This window comes from Microcebus murinus, chromosome 16, assembly GCF_040939455.1.
Source record: "Microcebus murinus isolate Inina chromosome 16, M.murinus_Inina_mat1.0, whole genome shotgun sequence".
Classification (NCBI taxonomy): domain Eukaryota; kingdom Metazoa; phylum Chordata; class Mammalia; order Primates; family Cheirogaleidae; genus Microcebus; species Microcebus murinus.
This window is the reverse complement of record NC_134119.1, coordinates 49,000,335-49,021,450: the sequence shown is the minus strand read 5'-3', so window position 1 is coordinate 49,021,450 and position 21,116 is coordinate 49,000,335. Positions and strand designations below refer to the sequence as shown.

At 39.6% G+C, this 21,116-nt stretch overlaps 1 protein-coding gene across 5 annotated transcripts in view; it reads left to right on the top strand.

Annotated features, from left to right (window-relative positions):
• HTT (huntingtin) overlaps nt 1–21,116 on the top strand; it is a 159,413-nt gene that overhangs the window by 38,554 nt on the left and 99,743 nt on the right. For 2 of the 5 annotated variants that reach the window (XM_012737354.3, XM_075992880.1), the window contains 14 exons: nt 372–513; nt 1,139–1,317; nt 6,429–6,633; nt 7,772–7,819; nt 10,809–10,898; nt 12,553–12,893; nt 14,912–15,035; nt 15,594–15,712; nt 16,530–16,641; nt 16,899–17,036; nt 17,791–17,949; nt 18,043–18,140; nt 19,272–19,411; nt 20,817–20,880. In XM_012737354.3, the coding sequence (XP_012592808.1) occupies nt 372–513; nt 1,139–1,317; nt 6,429–6,633; nt 7,772–7,819; nt 10,809–10,898; nt 12,553–12,893; nt 14,912–15,035; nt 15,594–15,712; nt 16,530–16,641; nt 16,899–17,036; nt 17,791–17,949; nt 18,043–18,140; nt 19,272–19,411; nt 20,817–20,880 (1,959 nt within the window). The remainder of the gene's footprint in view (nt 1–371; nt 514–1,138; nt 1,318–6,428; nt 6,634–7,771; nt 7,820–10,808; nt 10,899–12,552; nt 12,894–14,911; nt 15,036–15,593; nt 15,713–16,529; nt 16,642–16,898; nt 17,037–17,790; nt 17,950–18,042; nt 18,141–19,271; nt 19,412–20,816; nt 20,881–21,116) is intronic. The other 3 variants (XM_012737355.3, XM_075992879.1, XM_012737356.3) reach the window with 3 other exon arrangements.

Genomic DNA, 21,116 nt, shown 5'->3' with positions numbered 1-21,116 from the left:
CCTTTATATCATCATTTGTTGATTTTTTTTTTTAACCGTATTTAATTTACATAGTGTCATATTACTGTGTACCCAACACAGTGAGTACACTGTATCTAGAAGTTGAGACCTACACTCACAGAGAGGAGATAGATGCTGAGTAGGTCCATAAGTGAAGGTTATGAATAAATAAATAGACTATGTGTTTATAAGCTGCTCTCAAATATCCCCAATTTGGGGTGTTTACTTTCAGCTATAGGAAAAGCCTCAAATTGTTTATAATTTATACTCTGTAAGAATTTGGAACTTCTGATTCAAGGTAAGTTTTATGAAATACATGATAAGCTTCATAGGAGCTTTGTTTTTTATCTCTTGGAATTTTGCTTCCATAGGTTTTGTTAAAGGCTTTCATAGTGAATCTGAAGTCCAGTTCCCCTACTATTCGGAGGACAGCAGCTGGGTCAGCAGTGAGCATCTGCCAACACTCAAGAAGGACACAGTATTTTTATAGCTGGCTACTAAATGTGCTCTTAGGTAAGGTGGATGGGTAGGAGAGGTGGAGGTCAAGAGAGACCTTTGGAAATCTTTAATATCAGATGATCCCCCAGCCATTTGGACCAGGTCAATTGGCACTGGCTGATTGGTGAATGTGAACTGTGTTGGGGCTGCTGTGAGCCTGCGTGGATCTCATGGCGGCACAAATGCAGCTGTGCCCAAGGACATGTGGGTGGGCAGTGGGTATGGGCCAGTGGATAGCCTCACCTGCCTTCCTGGGCCTGGCTCATATCTGTGCTGACTTTGACTACAGTGAGTCCTTGAGCCTTGAGCTTGAGACTATGCCTCAGCTCCCTGTAGGTTCTCTGTATGTCAGTTGACAATTTCTCTTATGGTTTGAGTAACTGGATATCAGTGCTAGCAAGTGCTGGAGTTACTGTGTGGATGTTTGATATGAAATGACTGCCTAACTTTCACACACAGTAGAACTCACTGTAGAGGGCCTTGCTAAGCTCAGGATGTGGATTTGGGCCATATGGTATATTTTTTCACAGTAATGTCTGTGCCATCTCTATCCCTTAGAATCTCTTCTTTTTAACAAATTAAGCCATGCATCTCCAAGCAGCAAATTAGATGTTAAGGGATCTTGCTTCTGTCTTTATAGGTTTGCTAGTTCCTATTGAAGATGAACACTCCACCCTCCTGATCCTGGGTGTGCTGCTCACACTGAGATATTTGGTGCCTTTGCTGCAGCAGCAGGTCAAGGACACCAGCCTCAAAGGAAGTTTTGGTGTGACACGGAAAGAGATGGAAGTCTCTCCCTCTGCAGAGCAGCTTGTTCAGGTAGGAGCTGCACAGTTTCCTCTAATGCTTACATGTGAACACTAACATTCAAAGAACCAATTAATGTGGACAAAAAGTGGGAGAACCAAGGATCAAGAATGTGGACTGTGGAGCTGGATTGCTGGGTTCCAACCCTAGGTGTTGACCTCTAGCTGCATGACCTCTGTATGTCAGTGTCACCACAGGTCAAATGCAGGTGATGTCTCCAAAGGTGCTGTGAGTGTTACCTAAGCCCCTTATACTCCTGCCTGGCATATAGACCACTGCTATTCTGTTTCTAAAACCAAAGATCATGAAGTGTGTTCATCCACTCAGTAAATATTGGTGAGCACCCATGATGTGCTAGGCACTGTGGTAGGTGCTGGGAATACCATGGTGAGCATTTCCGATGTAGTCTCTGCCCCCTGGAACCTGTGGCCTAGCGAGCTGGTCTAGATATGGTGGTATGCTCATCCAAGGAGGTGGGGACATGGTCTATGGGGTGTCTTGATTCAGGGTTTACTCCCTGATTTATAGGTATCTGAGTCAACTGCATCTATAGGTTGTGTCATTTAGCTAAATTTTTTTTTTTTTTTTTTTTTTGAGACAGAGTCTCACTTTGTTGCCTAGGCTAGAGTGAGTGCCGTGGCGTCAGCCTAGCTCACAGCAACCTCAGACTCCTGGGCTCAAGCGATCCTTCTGTCTCAGCCTCCCAAGTAGCTGGGACTACAGGCATGCGCCACCATGCCCGGCTAATTTTTTCTATATATATTAGTTGGCCAATTAGTTTCTTTCTATTTATAGTAGAGACGGGGTCTCGCTCTTGCTCAGGCTGGTTTTGAACTCCCGACCTCGAGCAATCCGCCCGCCTCGGCCTCCCAGAGAGCTAGGATTACAGGCGTGAGCCACCGCGCCCGGCCCATTTAGCTAAATTTTATAGCGTACAAAATTTTAAGTGGCTTAAATGATTCTTGCATAGAATCACGAATTAAAGATAGTGCTAATAATTTAAGCATTAAGCTAGGTAGTATTTGTAAAGTGTTTAGAATCCTTCCTTGCACATGTTAAGGCCCTGTCAATGCTGGTTAATGATAAACAACTGAGCAGAAGTTGACTCTAAGAAAATGTTGGCTGATAATTATATTCTGACCAGCTGCCCTTCAGTTTCATTATAGAATATATACAATGACAGTGTGTGTGATATGACATTTAATTATATTGCTACCACACAAAAAATCATTATTGAATGTTTTAGTGAGTAAAAATTGTGCCACTGTGGTAATAAATACATTAAAATATAGTTTATTTCATCTTTATCTTACCTTGTTTTTTTACTTTTTTTTTTGAGACAGAGTCTCACTCTGTTGCCCTGGGGTAGAGTGCAGTGGCAACATCATAGCTCATTGCAACCTCAAACTCCTAGGCTCAAGTGATTCTCCTGCCTCAGCCTCCCGAGTGGCAACAGGTTCATGCCACAACACCTGGCTAATTTTTCTATTTTTAGTAAAAATGGGGTCTCACTCTTGCTCAAACTCCTGGGCTCCAGTGATCTTCCTGCCTTGGCCTCCCAGAGTGCCAGGATTACAGGTGTAAGCCACTGCACCCAGACTCTGTTTTTACTTTTTAATAAGGAGAATTCTAGATATAACAACTCATGGCCAATCATGTTTCATTTATAATCCCACTCACTTCTCTTTTGTATTATTTATTTTTATTAAAAAAAATTTTTTTAGATACAGAGTCTTGCTGTGTTGCCCAGGTCAGAGTGCAGTGGCCTGATCATAGCTCACTGCAGCCTCAAACTCCTGGGCTCAAGCAATCCTTCTATGTTAACTTCACGAGTAGCTAGGATACAGATATGCGTCATTACACCTGGCTACTTTTAAAAATTTTTTGTAGAGGTAGGGTCTCACTGTGTTGCCCAGGCTGATCTCAAACTCCTGGCCTCAAGTGATCCTCCCACCGTGGCCTCCTAGAGCACTAGGATTGTAGGTGTGAGCCACTGAGCCTGGCCTTTTGGATTATTTTGAAGCAAATCCCAATCATTCTCTTATTTCACCTGTGTTTCAGTATGTATCTCTATAGATGTAGATTCTACTTTTGGTTTTTTTTTTGAGATAGAGTCTCATTCTGTCACCCTGGGTAGAGTTCAGTGGTGTCATCATAGCTCGCTGCAACCTCCAACTCCTGGGTTCAAGTGATCCTCTTGACTCAGCCTCCCGAGTAGCTGGGACTATAGTTGAGTGCCACCATGTTCAGCTAATTTTTCTATTCTGGGTAGAAACAGGGTCTCATTCTTGCTCTTGCTGAGCTTGAACTCCTAAGCTCAAGCAATCCTTCCACCTCAGCCTCACTGTGTGCTAAGAGTACAGACGTAAGCCACCATGCCCGGCCTCTATTTTATATTTTTTAAATTTCATGACAATGCCATTGTCAGACTTAAAAGACTTAACATTTCTTAAACATCAAATACTCACTCATTCACAACTTTCTTTCTGCTGTTTTGGAACCAGTGTCCAAATAAAATTGGTTGATAAGGATTGTAAGTCTCTTTAATCAACTGTTTCCCCTTCTATCCCAATTTTTTTCCCCTTAGAGTTCATTTGTGGAGGAGCCCATTTGTCTTAAAAGTTTCTTTGTGGTCTGATTTATTGCTTGCATCTCCATTGTTTAAATTTATACTTTTTCCTGTTCTCTTTATTTCCTGTAAATCAGTAACTGGAGCAAGAGGCTTGTCAGATTTAGTGTGTGTTTTGTAATATAAATTATATCTGAGTTCAGTAGTCTTTATGTTAATATAATATTTTAGAATAAGTATTTTTTAAAATAAACATTTACAAAGTATTGAGACTATATGCTAAAAAATTTTTTACTGGTGCTTTAAAAAACTGCTTAATCAAAAAATTGGGAGACCATTGGTCTAGTGGGAGAAACAATTACTAAAGGCACGGCAAGGTGGGGGAGCACATGCGCGGTCTCTGCCTTACAGAGGGCAGGGAGGCCCCCATGAAAATTCATTGGTAATGACGCTTATGGGTGAGTAGGATCTGACCAGACCCAGGGAGTTGGGAGAAGGAGGGAGTTTTATAGATAGAAACTGCCATCTTTGCCAAGTCCAGGGAGTGAAAGGATGAGAGTGTGTTGACAGCACATGAGTGTGAGAGTATGCACACCCTCTTGGTGGGTTCTAGAGAGGCCTCCTGGCTTCCTCATGGGTTAGCAGGAGTGCTGGTGATAGTCAAGGTCAGAGAGAAATTGGAAACTGTTAATAACTGGGAATGGCAGTGATCCTGGGAGCACAGGGGAAGGGGAGTGGGTATGGTACTTAACTGCTAATTTTCTTAATAGTTTATTTTCTCCAAATTGATTAAATGACCTAGCAAGCTAGATGTGATTACCTCTAAAATATATCTTACTCCATCTTCTTTTGACTAATGACTGTTCCGAATGAAATTACTTTGAGAAGTTTAATTTCACTAATGTAGTTTGAATAACTGTATTTAACAAGAATTTAAGAGAATCCTAGGCCTGGCCAAACTATTAAGCAAGTGTGAGCAAAATATAGATACTTTTAGATAAGCAAGAACTCAGTTTGCCTTTCATGTATGCTTTTTCTTTTTTCCTTTTTTTTTTTTTTTTTTTGTGAGACAGAGTCTTGCTTTGTTGCCTGGGCTAGAGTGCTAGCTCACAGCAACCTCAAGCTCCTGGGCTCAAGCAATCCTTCTGCCTCAGCCTTCCAAGTAGCTGGGACTATAGGCATGCACCACCATGCCCAGCTAATTTTTTTCTATATACATATTAGTTGGCCTAATTTTTCTTACTTGTAGTGATGGGGTCTCCTATGTTGCCCTCAAACTTCTGGCCTCAAGCGATCCTCCTGCCTTGGCCTCCCAAAGTGCTGGGATTACAGGCGTGGCCACCACACCTGGTCCTGATGAACCATCTTTATATACAAAAACAGATGTGGGCCAGATTTGAACTGTGGATTGTGGTTTGCTGACCTGTGATTTAGAGTTATAGAGATTACCATCAGAAGAGCTAAAAGTGAGCCCTTTTGTTTTATATTCTTCTACACTGTTGGTTTTAAAAGAAGAAACATGTATTTTATGTTATTAAAGGTAGGGTTGGCAAACTTAGGAAATAAAAATACAGGATGCCAGTGAAATTTGAATTTCATATAAATAATGAGTAATTTTGTCATATAAGTATATTCGAAGTTGCATAGGACATACTTATACTACAAAATTATTTGTTGTTTATATGAAATTCAAATTTAACTGAGTGCCCTGATTTTATCTGGCAACTCTACTTAAAAAAAAAAGAATAAGTTCATTATGTTTGTATAATGTGATATCATATTAAAAACACTAATGAAATTTAACATAATAGGCCGGCACTCTGGGAAGCCAAGGCAGGAGGATTGCTTGAGCTCAGGAGTTTGAGACCACCCTGAGCAAGAGCAAGACCCCATCTCTGCTAAAAATAGAGAAATTAGCCAGGAGTGATGGCAGGCACCTGTAGTCCCAGCTACTTGGGAGGCTGAGGCTGGAGGATCACTTGAGCCCAGGAATTTGAGGTTGCAGTGAGCTATGATGATGCCAGGGCACTCTACCCAGGGTGACAGAGTGAGATTCTGTCTCAAAAAAAAAAAAAAAAAAAGAAAAACAAAAAGGAAATTGAACCTCCCTCCTCAGTCCCCCTCACTTTCATAAAAAATAAAATAAATAGCCAAATACCTTTACAATTTTTGGCAACTCTTTCTCAGTGGCACTGTTAACAGTATTTTTTGATTTTTAAATGTGTGTCCAACTGACTCCTCACTCTGTATGTTGGGCTTTAGTTTCCCTTTACTAGTCACTAGTTTCAGGAAGTGGAGATCTTAATTAGCATACTACTGCTCTAGTGGAAGTGCTCTATTTATTTTTAAGGAATTAATAAAACAATGAAAAACATGGGAATTTAGAAAATAACATGGAAGCTAATGATCTTACTGATGGAAGTGATAAAATTTTAGGGGGAGAAATTAAGGTATAAATTTTGCCAACAAAGTCCTGTTAAAAACCAAAAGACATGAAACCTAGGACAAATTTTAAAAACTCTTGACTAGAACATCCATGCTTCTCTGTTTCTAGGTTTATGAACTGACCTTGCATCACACACAGCACCAAGACCACAATGTTGTGACTGGAGCCCTGGAACTCCTGCAGCAGCTCTTTAGAACTCCCCCACCAGAGCTCCTACAAGGCCTGACCACCCCAGGTGGCCTTGGGCAGCTCACTGTGGCTAAAGATGAGTCTAGTGGCCGAAGTCGTAGTGGGAGTATTGTGGAACTTATAAGTAAGTTATCAGCAAGGTCCTCTTGTCATTAACTGTGCACTAATACTCGGTACCCTCTGTTGAATTATGGGCCCTGGGCTGTGCTGAGAAATCCACATCTTAATTCCTTGCCGGAACTTCTAAATTAGGTATCACCTTTATTTGCCAGGTAGGAGAACTAAAGTTTAAAAAGTCTAGGTGGCAAAATGAGGCCACACATTTAAAGCCCAGCCTTCTGACTCTCTCTGTCCAACTTGATAGCCTGAACACACTGGGGAAGATAGCTCCAGAATCCTTGTGTTTACTTGCCAGACAGCATCTTCAAGTCTTTGGAGGGATCTGAGAATTGCTTCCTGCCCTAACTTTAGAAAATCTCTCCTTACCCACCACTGCTACCCAGTTGGCTCTTCTTCTTTATGCTCTTGGGGGTTGGGTCCTAATTCCATCATTCCATTGGTGGCTGCCCTGGAGCAAGCAGTGAGTGCAGGGGCCTTTTTTGATGTGAGAGTTGCCCTTGAGAGTGGGAATAGATGTGAGTCCCTGAATCCCAGCCTCTGGATCCAGGTCTGGCACTTGCAGGCTTTTAATAAGCATTTGCTGACTGTAGCCTCTTTCAGGCCACTGCATATGTGGTCGATTTAGTGCAGTGTGCGTAATGTGGTCTCACAGCTTCCACAAACTAAGAGAATTTGACTGGAAGTCTAATTGCTGCCTCATAGGAATATAAATGTTTGCCTGAATCATCAGCAGGAAATGTTACTATTCCTCGTTCACTGTCCTTTGCATTGAAGAATCCTTTTCTCAATGGAATGCATGCTTTATTAGTGAAAATATTCATTTCTAATAAAATTTATACTTGATTATTAGTTAACCAAATAACCTGAGATTTCTAATATTTTTAATTTGACTTTTTAAATGCAATTTATTTTAGTCATTTTGACTTTTTAGGTCATATTCTTTAGAGCTATTATATATTTGAATGTTAATATAATTTTCATATTGAAATTGAAGTGTTGAATCATGTTGTTTAAGCATTTGCTGTGGACTTATGTTTACATTTTCTACTTTTAAAGTTGAATCAAGCTTTTTGAAGATTTTCAAATTTCTTCTAGATTTTAGCAGATTATTACCTTTATCTGTCACTTTCTGTGATTTACAGCTGGAGGGGGTTCCTCATGCAGCCCTGTTCTTTCAAGAAAACAAAAAGGTGATTATTTCAGAAATCAGAGTCTTGTGTTGAATCTCACCGCTTTTCTGTATTTCCATAATGCATTAGACTCTGTCTGTCTTTTCTCAGTTGAGTGATTATATGTGTAAATGTTGCTGGAATCTGATAAAACAGCCTGAGTAGTTCTGTAGTGTGGCTTTTAAAAATTGCTTTTGTATCAGAATTGCTTTGTGATAAATTTCTAATGCTTTAGGTCAGGGGTCAGTGAAATTTTTCTGTAAAGGCCCACAGAGTAAACATTTTAGCCTTACGGGCTGTAGGATCTGTTTCTCAATAGTTCAGCTCTGCCTTGTGGCAGGAAAGCAGCCATAGACTGTATGTGGGCTACTGGGTGGCTGCCTTCCAATAAAACTTTACTTACAGGCCGGGCGCTGTGGCTCACGCCTGTAATCCTAGCTCTTGGGAGGCCGAGGCGGGCGGATTGCTCAAGGTCAGGAGTTCAAAACCAGCCTGAGCAAGAGCGAGACCCCGTCTCTACTATAAATAGAAAGAAATTAATTGGCCAACTGATATATATATAAAAAATTAGCCGGGCATGGTGGTGCATGCCTGTAGTCCCAGCTACTCGGGAGGCTGAGGCAGAAGGATCACTCAAGCCCAGGAGTTTGAGGTTGCTGTGAGCTAGACGCCACGGGCACTCACTCTAGCCTGGACAACAAAGCGAGACTCTGTCTCAAAAAAAAAAAAAAAAAACTTTACTTACAGAAATAGGCACCTGCTTTAGGAAATGTAGAATTATATTTTATAAAGGTAACTTACCTTCCCAGTGAATTTTATCCAGTATTAGAAATATTATTAAATAGCTTCTTTTGTTTGGTCAGTTATTTTCATTTAGACCTGTTAATCATTTTTTAGCCCTATTTAACTTTTGTATATATCAAAGTATTGGTATAATTAATTTATTTTTATTAAATCAGAGTGTTTCTGATAAAATCTGCTAGTTTTGGTTCATATTATCACTTTGCAACACTATTTTCCTTTCTAGTGTGGATTTGCATAGGAAAGAATTGCTACCATTTTCTATTTTGAAATCTTACAAGAGTAATCTGTTTTTTTTTTTTTTTTGAGACAAAGTCTTACTCTGTTGCCCAGGCTAGAGTGCCGTGGTGTCAGCCTAGCTCACAGCAACCTCAAACTTCTGGACTCAAGCAGTCCTCCTGCCTCAGCCTTCTGAGTAGCTGGGACTACAGGCATGCATCACCATGCCCAGCTAATTTTTTCTATATATTTTTAGCTGGCTAATTAATTTCTTTCTATTTTTAGTAGAGACGGAGTTTAGCTCTTGCTCAAGCTGGTTTCGAACTCCTGATCTTGAGTGATCCTCCCTCCTTGGCCTCCCAGAGTGCTAGGATTGTAGGCGTGAGCCATCAAGCCTAGCCTTAAAAGAATAATCTTAAAAAAGTAATCCTTGAGTGCTTAAGAGCCTGACACTCACTTAATATTATTTGTGGTATTGAATGAGATCTTAACAGAAATTACATTCTAGCCTTCACTAAATTAAGTAAACATTTCCTAGAACTTGGAATCAGTAATATTTGAGCTATCATAGTATGGAATACTTAATCAAGTTTGAGATATTAGTGAAAAATTGTGATTGTTTAAAAGCCAAAACATCTAGCAAAAGTTAATCTTTATATTCTTGAATTAGGAGACATTTATGGACATGTGACTAAGTTACTCTGATACTTGTTTGTTTCTTAGTCACTTTTTCCAGTGACAGTGAAGAAGATGACTGATTCACATTGTTGAGATGAGTTGTTTTGTCCTCTTCTGGCTAGGATGTGGGATATATCCTGTCTCTTTTAAATTTTTTTCAGTGTCTTCTGTCCCTGCCCCATTTCAAGTGGTGGTTTTCAAACTTTTTTTGTTGTAGTTGGAGAATCATTTCTTTTTTCCAAGTCTGCCAATATATAAGCTAGTTGAAAGTTGATTCGTGTTGGATGTAGGATTAGGGTTAAGGTGGTGGGGTGGCCTGGAGTCTCTCTTCTGGTAGCAGCCCTGCTCTTAACACCTTTGAGGAAATTAGCCTGTAGAGGGCTCTGTGGAACATACTTGCACACCACTGATTTGGAGGATTGAGACTGGTCATTAAGATCTGCATTCATCATTTTGGCATTTTATTTGATTTTTTTAAGTTGTTGTGTTAATTTCACCTAGATATTGGATTTCCTTTGCTAATTTTTTTTCCACTTTTTGATGTCCCATCACCATAAGTTTGTGGAAGTTATCATACTACTGACCTGTTATTTGGAGATCAATAACATTTTAAATTGCCAATAATTATTTTGATAGTGTCATTTAATGACATTTGCATGTAATATAGTCATAATGATTCAATCAGTCCAGTTAAATCATATTAAGACTTTTGGTTTCTTTTTTGCTAATGTAATTTTGAACATTAATTATAAAATGTATTTTTAGAATTTTACAAAGGTAATATTACTTCATCCTCTAGATCATATTGTGCTTGAGTTCTGATTGTTAACCATAGAGTCTGGAAAATTAAAACATAATAAAATGAAAGTGATTTTTAGATATAAAGATTTTACATGTTAATTCTGATGTGCCATTAAAGATATGACATGAATATTCTAAGGGCCAGCCAATAGAATTGAATCTTTTTGGTCATTACTTTCCATTTTTAAGGTTAAATAGTAATACAAACTGTTTAACAATAATTCAAATCAATAAATGTTTATTAATTGTTAAAATACTTTGTGGTGTAGTTTGAGAATCATTGCTTCTAACTTTTTTCCATGTTAGTTTTCTCGATTTTAATAGTATTCTCAATATCTCTATATTCTATGTGTTTAATATTCTTGAGGTATAAAAATAGTTATATATGATGAAACTATATGAGAGTAAATTAAATATGCTTATTCTTTACAGTTTAGAATGTACATTTATTTAATTTTTAAAGGGCTTATTTTAGTAGACTTTAAAGGAATATTGCTGCATTATTTACTAGGCAGAGTGCTCCTAAGCGAAGAAGCAGCCTTGGAAGATGACTCTGAATCGAGGTCAGACGCCAGCAGCTCTGCCTTTGCAGGTAGTTCTGGTGGGTAGGCGGAGCTTCCCTTATCTACTGTCCAGCCTTCTGCTCCTCCCCTGTGCCCACGGACCATACTCCTGGGGCAGCCATGGAGCCAGCTAGCTCATGTAGTGGATAATGGGGGCTTCTTTTATAATGGTTGCTTTGAAGCGTGCTTGTCTATGTGTTTGCACCATGTGTTGTTTTCTTTGGTTTAGGCTGTTTTAAAGTTAGGTTTATGCTCCCTGAGCATAAGGCTTTTTGGGGAGGGGATGGCTGGTAGAGCTATCTCCTGCATTAAATGGATCATGCTGGGGGAAATGGGATGAAAAATTGCCTTTGGATAATTAACTTGACAGAATCTACCTTTGTTTACAAATGGTTTTCTAATTAAATTCTTTGTGTACCTCATAAAATATGATTAACTTAAGGCACTAATAACTAGATTAAATGAGGGCAGTTTTGGTTGTATCATCCTATCCAAAAGAGTAGTTATTTATCTATCTTTTTTTTTTTTTGAGACAGAGTCTCGCTTTGTTGCCCAGGCTAGAGTGAGTGCGTGGAGTCAGCCTAGCTCACAGCAACCTCAATCTCCTGGCCTCAAGCAATCCTGCTGCCTCAGCCGCCTGAGTAGCTGGGACTACAGGCATGTGCCACCATGCCTGGCTAATTTTTTCTATATATATTAGTTGGCCAATTAATTTCTTTCTATTTATAGTAGAGACGGGGTCTCGCTCTTGTTCAGGCTGGTTTTGAACTCCTGACCTCGAGCAATCCGCCCGCCTCGGCCTCCCAGAGTGCTAGGATTACAGGCACGAGCCACCGCACCCAGCCCAAAAGAGTATTTTTAGATAACTGAAAATAAAGCTAAAATATTTGGGAATGAAAATCTGAATAATTCCAGTGACATTTATTAATATTTATTCATTTATTTTACAAAATAAAGATAGGGGTTTTTCCCTGATTACAAACATTAAAAAGTTAATACACAATAAATTATAGCTATCTGGAGTAGCATACAGCTCAAGTGATCAGCGACCTAACTGCCCTCAGGAGTGACACTGCTTGCAGCTTAGGGTGGATCTTTTTGCTGTGATTTTTATGTAGTGGTTTTTCTTTTTGGATGAGAATTTAAAAACTGAACTAGGAAAATATGGCATAAATTTATCCTATAGGAGAATGGGACTGGATCACAGATCTTGAAGAGGGCTTGGAAGAAGGCAAGCCCACCTACAAAGAGATGAATTTACAGTCCTTTCTGACTGCTGTTTGCTTGGAGGACCCAGGCATCAGGGACCGCCCAGCCTGGTGCCTCTGACCAGGCTGCCTCTGAATTACAAACGTCATTACATGTTGCTCCAGCTGAGGCTGGAGCCATTGGTTAAGAACTGGAACTTCAGTTTTTGTGGTGAAACACAAAATGTGGAGATATTCATAGTATTTAAAAACTACTTGCTGATTATTCTTATTTTATTGAGTACTATTGTAAAAGGCAGTTTGAATAATGTTGGAAGGATGCATTATTGTCTTGCCTTTACTAGTTCATATTCTCACTGTATATCAGGATGTTTTGCAGCTAAAACATTTGATGACAGTAACTTTTTGTTCCTTTGCAAACTTTTGATTCCCTATTGTTTGTTTTGTCTGGCCATTTGATAAGTTAGTATTTCTGTGCTTTTAGCCTCTGTGAAAGATGAGATCGGAGAAGAGCTGGCTGCTTCGTCAGGGGTTTCCACTCCTGGGTCAGCTGGTCATGACATCATCACTGAACAGCCGCGGTCACAGCACACGCTACAGGCAGACTCGGTGGATCTGGCCAACTGTGACTTGACGAGTGCTGCTACTGACGGGGATGAAGAGGACATCTTGAGCCATAGCTCCAGCCAGGTCAGCGCCGTCCCATCTGACCCTGCCATGGACCTCAATGATGGGACCCAGGCCTCCTCACCCATCAGCGACAGCTCCCAGACCACCACTGAAGGGCCTGATTCAGCTGTGACCCCTTCAGACAGTTCTGAAATTGTAAGTGGGCTGAGGGGCACCCCCGTCTTCTGCAGACAGGCCTGCCAGCTTTCTGAGCTCTTCCCTGAGGCCCAAGAACTTTACCTTATTTGGTACCTTCTCTAAGGGAAGCAGTTTTTTGTGTTGAACCTGGAGGTGAAAAATCAGATTGGTTGATTATATGAACTGTGCTAAAATTGAATGCACTTTATATTCTTTTTTTTTTTTTTTTTGAGACAGAGTCTCACTTTGTTGCCCAGGCTAGAGAGAGTGCTGTGGCGTCAGCCTAGCTCACAGCAACCTCAAACTCCTGGGCTCAAGCAATCCTATTGCCTCAGCCTCCCAAGTAGCTGGGACTACAGGCATGTGGCACCATGCCCGGCTAATTTTTTCTATATATATTAGTTGGCCAATTAATTTTTTTCTATTTATAGTAGAGATGGGGTCTCACTCTTGCTCAGGCTGGTTTCGAACTCCCGACCTTGAGCAATCTGCCCACCTCGGCATTCCCAGAATGCTAGGATTACAGGCAGGTGTGAGCCACCGCGCCGGCCTGCACTTTATGTTCTTTAAGGCCTTATTGGGCTCTGGCTAAATGATTATTTTGAAAAAATCCCTAAGGAGCCTATCATTAACAAATTTGTGGTCTTAATGAACTGTAATTAATAAAATTTATCCTGGGTATTATTTTTAACACTTGACTCTCCAAAACTTTTATAACAAGCCCTGTTTTATAACAGCATGGATTTAAGTACCTCTGATCTCTGAATTAGTGGGCAAGAAACACTCAAGGATAATCTAATCAAAAAGTTTGTTACAAGAGTATACTGAGTTTTATTTTTCTTTTAAAATTGTGATAATGTACATACAATAACAAAATTTACCTTCTTAATCATTTTTAAGTGTACAGTTTAGTGGTATTAAATACATTTGAATAATGTTACACAACCATCACTACCTTCTATCTTTGTAACTCATCTTCCTAAACTGAAACTCTGTTCCCATTAAACACTAACTTCCCATTCTTCTCTCCCATCCCCCGGCAGCCACTATTCTACTTTCTGTTTCTCCCAATTTGACCACTCTAGGTACCTCATATAGGTGGGATCATTACAGTATTTATCCTTTTGTGAATGGCTTATTTCATTTAGCATAATGTCCCCAAGGTTCATCTATGTTGTAGCATGTGTCAAAATTTCCTAACTTCTTTTAAAGGCCAAATAATATTATATTATATGGATATGTATACCACATTTGCTTATCCATTCATCTATAAATGGACATTTGGATTGCTTCCACATTTTAGCAATTGTGAATAATGCTATGTGTAATAGGAATGTGGATATACAAATATCTCTTGGAGACTCTGCTTTTTTTTTTTTGGTATGTACCCAGAAGTGGAATTGCTTTTACACTCCAATTTTAATTTTAAAAATGTATACTATTATGTGCTTTGCATAATAGTATAGTAGTTAATCAACTTAATAAAACAATATTTCAATAATTTATTAGTGGTTTGAGAGTCCATCAGTCAGTTTTTTAGGTAAATTACACTCAAAAGGGGGGATTGAAACATTCAAGTGTAACATTTTGTGACATGGAATTCTGACCCAAGGTTATGGCTAAACATAGGAAGCACTGTGCCCAGAATTTAGTAGATTCAGTCTTAGCAGTTTAGGAGATAACCTATTATATTGTGAGGTTTTTGTCTAAAAGTTTGGTCCTCATTTGTGATGATAAGGATTTTTGTTTGTGTTTTTTTCTTTTTATATCAAAAAGGGAAATTTCCAGATTGCAATTGCTTTGGAACTTTTAGAGCTATAAAAGCTTTTCATAATGTAGTAATGGTGTATGATCAGTAAGCTCTTGGTAATTTCTGCACATGCATTTATGTGCATTTGAGTAAATGACCTTTGTGTTTTGTTTGTAAAATATGCTCCATGGTATTTGTGGTTTTTGCCTTTGCTTTTCCATGTTGGAGAGTTTGATCTTTGGTAATCACACTTCAGAATTCTCACAAGCCCCCTTGAACCATCCAGGTGTTAGATGGTGCTGACAGCCAGTATTTGGGTGTGCAGATCGGACCCCCCCAGGATGAAGATGAGGAAACTGCCAGTATTCTTCCTGATGAGGCCTCCGATGCTTTCAGAAACTCTTCTATTGGTATGTTGACTTCAGGTGATGTACTACACAATGGTCTCATTTTCAATCCTGGACATCTTAATTTTATCTTTGCTTCCAAGAAGAAATCTCTTTTTATATCTTTGTTTTCTGAGTAGTAAATAGCAGATGAAAATGACCAACTGAGGGATGATCATACTTTTTTTATTTTTGGAGACAGAGTCTCACTCTTTTCCCTCGGCTAGAGTGCAGTGGCGTCATCACAGCTCACTGCAACCTCAAATTCCTGGGCTCAAGCGTCCTCCTGCTCCCAAGCAGCTGGGACTACAGGTGTGCACCACCACACTTGGCTACTTTTTCTCTTTTTTATAGAGACAGGGACTCGCTCTTGCTCAGGCTAGTCTTATATTCCTGGCCTCAAATGATCCTCCTGTCTTGGCCTCCCCGAGTGCTAAAATCACAGGTGTGAGCCACCATGTCCAGCCAGTCATATTTTTTCTTGATCTAAATCATGTACTTTAGAGTTATCTTTGCATAATATGTGTATTTGTGTTTTAATTGGAAACTTGTCACTTAATCTCAATTTCTTTATTTTCGAAGCCCTTCAACAAGCACATTTATTGAAAAACATGGGTCACAGCAGGCAGCCTTCTGACAGCAGTATAGATAAATTTGTGTCAAGAGATGAAGCTGCTGAACTAGGTGATCAAGAAAACAAGGTGAGGGATATAGGCATGAGACATCTCAGACCTCCTGAGGGCTTTCAAATCACCCTGGCTGCCATTTGCTTTGCTTATCTCTTTCCCATCTCTGACTTTTTTATTTTTGCTCTGGATACTGACCTTTTCTTAGGTCTGCTCTTTTCTGCCTCTGCAGGTACTACTCACATCCTTAAGAATTGCCTGAGTCCTGCCTCCTTTGAAAGTCCTCCACAGATCTGTTCTGTAACTGAATGCTGCCATGCCTGGTTTCTTGGACCATTCATTTGATGGTTGTGCATGGCTTTGCAACATTTCTTATTTTTGTTCCATTAAACTGTTTTAAAAGTCTCCTTTATAATGTTTATCCTTTTGCATAAAAGTGTGCTATCTTCCTAGTTCATGTAAAATTCCTCCAGGATAAGGAATAGTGTTTCATAGTTAGTCCTGTCAGTGAGAATTGCATCCTTCAGCAGTTCCTTCCAGATCCCCTACTCCCTCTTACCTTTGGGCTTCCCTGGGCTCTTTCCTTCACCTGAATAGTTTTTGCTTGTCCTGTAGAAGATAGCTCACACTCTGCTTCCCTGAGTGGCCTTTCCTGAATGCCTGTTCTCGGCTGCCTCCGTATCTAGCATGGCCTCCCTGTGTGCTGAGCTCATCCCCTGCCACAGCACTGCGACCCTGTGTCATACTGCTTCTGCCTGGTTGTTTCTGCTCAGCCATGGTCTCTGTGAGGTCAGGCACGAGAGTGGGCAAAGACAGGCATCTCCATGTGCCCAACACGCAGTGTAATTATCCCCTGGTTCTTTGATGATGAGTGTCAGTTTCTCTGTTCTAGCCTTGCCGCATCAAAGGTGACATAGGACAGCCTGCTGATGATGATTCTGTGCCTCTTGTCTATTGTGTCCGCCTTTTATCTGCTTCATTTTTGCTAACGGGGGAAAAAAATGGTAAGTATGGAAGGCGGGTGTAGAGTTGAAGGAAATAACTCTAGATTTTGTAGGTCAACTTGGTGGTTACTTTTTGCCTCGTGTTAAAGCAGTGGGAATAGAGTATGGAATGAATGGAGTGAGTTTGGATATCACTGACTGAGGGGGGAAGGGAGAAAATGATGGAGCTGGTAGTTTATTGGGTCTAGTTTTGTTCATTTGAAAACTAATGTTTGGTGTTTCAAGGCTGAAAGTGGCCTGGGTGGGTTTTTTTGCAGTGCTGGTTCCAGACAGGGACGTGAGGGTCAGTGTGAAGGCCCTGGCACTCAGCTGTATTGGGGCAGCCGTGGCCCTTCATCCAGAATCTTTCTTCAGCAAACTGTATAAAGTACCTCTTGACACCATGGAATACCCTGGTATGTTAAAGGATCACATATTTTTCCTTAGATTCAATCATTATTGTAAGCACTATTTCAGTCTTGACTATTTTAGTTTTAGAGCCATAAGTATTTTAAGTTAATTTGTGAGATTTGACCTGTATTGTAGCTCTTCATAAAACACATAGACTCCCCTTACATGAAATACACAAAGGAAAAATAGAAATCTAGGAATGTAAGAGCCTATATCCTACATATTGGATTTATCCCTAAAGCACAAATTGTGCACATTTAAAATTGCTGTGCGTCGCTCTCTGCCAGGCCAGGCACTCACACTCAGAGATGAGTGGAGCTTGAGAGTGGCTGAGACAGACGGTGGACCAGAGCCTTCTTGCACCACCTTTATTATGGCATAGGAATTATCCTCCTGCCTAATCTTTCTTTGAGGGAATGGGCAAACTTGTGCTTTTGAGTTTACATTAGGTAAATGTATAGTAGTTTGAGTTTTTCTAATCTGTTTTTGAAATGAAATCTTGGAATTTTGATTATTATCTGACAACCTGGAATTGTAATCCAGAAAATATGTTGTATTGAGGAGATACTAACAATATGGTGAATTAGAATCCTTAAACCCCAAACCTTTTTTATTTTTACAACTTACAGTTATTATAGCCAAGTCCTTTGTAGATTTGGGTCCTCCCCACCTCTTTTTCTCTTTCCCAAGAATTAAGCTTTTGAGTTGGAAACCTGATGGTAGGGAATTGTACAGTGGCTGAGTAATTTGTCTCCACAGAGGAGCAGTATGTCTCAGACATCCTGAACTACATCGATCATGGAGACCCACAGGTCCGAGGAGCCACTGCCATCCTCTGTGGGACCCTCATCTGCGCCATCCTCAGCAGATCCCGCTTCCATGTGGGAGATTGGATGGTTACTATTAGAACTCTAACAGGTAATGGCCAGTTTACCATTGATGTCTTTTCTAGATATCATTCCAAAGTTTTAAGTTTACATGAAGATGTCTGTTGCTTATTCTTCTGGTTAGGAAATACATTTTCTCTGGCGGACTGCATTCCTTTGTTGCAGAAAACTTTGAAGGATGAATCCTCTGTTACTTGCAAGTTGGCTTGTACAGCTGTGAGGGTGAGCATAATCTTTTGCAGAAACTATTCCTTCACTTAGTGGACATTTTACCATTGTTACAATTAAAATTGGAGCTTAATGTGAAATATTTCCACACATTCTAAAGTTGTAAGTAATAATAAACATCTATGTATCCATCACTTAGCTTTAGAAAGAAAACATTGGAAATAAGTGAAAGCTTAATAAACTTTTAAGTTTTAATTCTCCCAATATTTGTTTGAAATATACTTTTTCCTAAAGTGTATATTTAGAAATATACCTTGCTATCATTATGTATAAAATCTGTTGGAATAAAAATACTCTATTAGGCCCATAGAATGTTAAGAGTTAAAGTGAGCCTTAGGGATATATAATCAACTGCTGTTTTTGTACCAAGTGGAACAGGCTCAGTTCTTTTAAGTGAGAGTGTGTTGAACTTTATTTATCAGCTAGCTCATAAATCACAAGTGGCCAGTATACAATAGTAAAAATTAAGCAGTAAAAATGAAAACAAACCCAAAACTCTGCAATTGTCAAATTTGTGGGATACCTCCCCTTTTTAAAATACCATGGCCTAATAGTAATTTTTCTTTAATTTCAGAGTTCTACAAGTGTCAGTCATGTCTTGAGCAGAAGGATGTGTGCTGTTAGCTCAGTCACGTTGCATGCTGGGCTCAGCGTGTGTCAGCCACTTGTTTGGCTGCAGAAAAGTAGGGTACAGCAGTAGAGACCTGTACTGTTCCCTTCTGTGTTGAAGTATAAAGTGATATCCACAGGGTGGTCCTTGGTATGGGTCCCTTGTCCTTGCCCTGGGTCTGAGATTTGTTTTAAAAGTGGTGATAGAGTTGTATTGCAGGTCTCCCTCCTTAACAATGATAAATGTTCATGAAATTGGCCATGATGTAGGCAGAAATAAGAAGAAACAAAGTTAAGTGAAAGGGACACATTTACTTTTAAACTTGTATTTACTGAGATAAAGTATATACCATAAATATTTCCGAGAGATGTGGAAAAAAGTGCAGCATCCCTGTTGCAGTTAAACAAACACAAAACAAGAGTTTGTGTAAGAGTGATGTCTTAAAACCATCAAGATGCAGCTATTCTGAGTGAGGCTGAATCTGTCGCCTTCTTCCCCTGGACCTTGTTTTGCAGCATTGCGTCATGAATCTCTGTAGCAGCAGCTACAGCGAATTAGGATTACAGCTGATCATTGACATGCTGACCCTGAGGAATAGTTCCTACTGGCTGGTGAGGACAGAGCTTTTGGAAACTCTTGCAGAGATTGACTTTAGGTAAGTGCATCAAGTTCATTAGGTTTAATGCACTACAGCTCAGAAGTTCGAACTAAGAATTGAAAGTCCCAGGGTCACTTGGTCGTTGAATTGATGATGGTTTCAATTATCCTATCCATCAGAAATTGAGTGGTTTAGGTAAATGGTAGGGATTTTCTCCTTCCCAGTAACTGTTTGCTGAACTTTGCCCTATGCTTGGAATTTTAAAATATAGGCGGAAGAGTGGATTTTTTTGATCATCTTAGTTGTGTAAGTGTTCTGGAAGGTGAGAATAAAACAGCTTAGAATTTTTTCACCTTTGTCTTAAACTTTTTTTTTTTTTTGAGACAGAGTCTCACTCTTACCTGGGCTAGAGTGCTATGGTATCAGACTAGCTCACAGCAACCTCAAACTCCTGGGCTCAAGCAATCCTACTGCCTCAGCCTCCCAAGTAGCTGGGACTACAGGCATGTACCACTATGCCTGGCTATATATATATATATATATATATATATATATATATATATATATATATATATATATATATATATATATATTTTATTTTTTTTAGTTGTCCAGCTAATTTCTTTCTATTTATTTTAATGGAGACGGGTCTCACTCTTGCTCAGGCTGGTTTTGAACTCCTGAGCTCAAACAATCTGCCTGCCTCCGCCTCCTAGAGTGCTAGGATTACAAGTGTGAGCCACCATGCCCAGCTGTCTTAAACTTTTTTAAAAAAATGTAGCTTATGTGAATTCTGCTTATTTAAAAAGAATGTACTCATCATTATACTGAATTTAGGTAAGACAGCTGGTTTGTATTTTGTTGCAGTTAAAGAATAACTTGATGTGTTGTAGCTTTCATTTTCTAAGAGTAAGTTTTGCTTAGAGATGTTTCTTTTGAGTACTTCTTTTTAGAAGGAAATTTCTTTTTATTATCCAGGTTTTGTTTTTTAAGCTCTCATTGATAGAGACCTTGTGGCTTATTTTATTTCATTCTTAGAACATTTCTGCAAATCAGGGATTGTTCGCACCACCCACAGATATGGCCACTGAGTTGGGTGGGTGAGTGCCAGGCAGCGCGTGGGGGGCTCTGCTTACCCGCTTCTGTGGTAGGTGTTGGGGGTAATTCTGTGGCTCACCTAGAGTCTTTTGAAATAGTAGGTTTTTATTTTGAAGAAAAGCTATTTACTTCGTACTATCTTACTGGTTTGTAATTGTGAGGAATGTAAATTCATTTATTGGAAGCCATCAGTCTCTTTTGTTGTCTTGAGTAAGTGCTGCCTGAAAGCCTTCTAGGGTGCTTGGGTAAGCTCACTCTGGAGCAAGCCTCCTGCAGGGTTCCAGCTCGCAGAGGCCATCAGGTCAGCAAAGCGTGTGTGCTGAGTAAGTATGTGATTTCATTGTTAAATATGTTCTTTTGTTAGGCTGGTGAGCTTTTTGGAGACAAAAGCAGAAAACTTACACAGAGGAACTCATCATTACACAGGGGTAAGCATCTCACCTTCAAGGAAGTGAAGCGCAGGGCTTCCCTCGCAGTGCGAAGCTTCTCTGAACACATTCATGGTGTCTTAGAAGTGTGTATTTCACATTTATATCATGAAAATTGTGATTGTGTGGTTTGAATTTAAAATTTGAGTATGAAATTGAGTTCTTTTTCACTAGCTTTCCAAAATATCTTACCCAAAATTTAGTCAAATACAGAGATTATGTTCATTTTTATTATT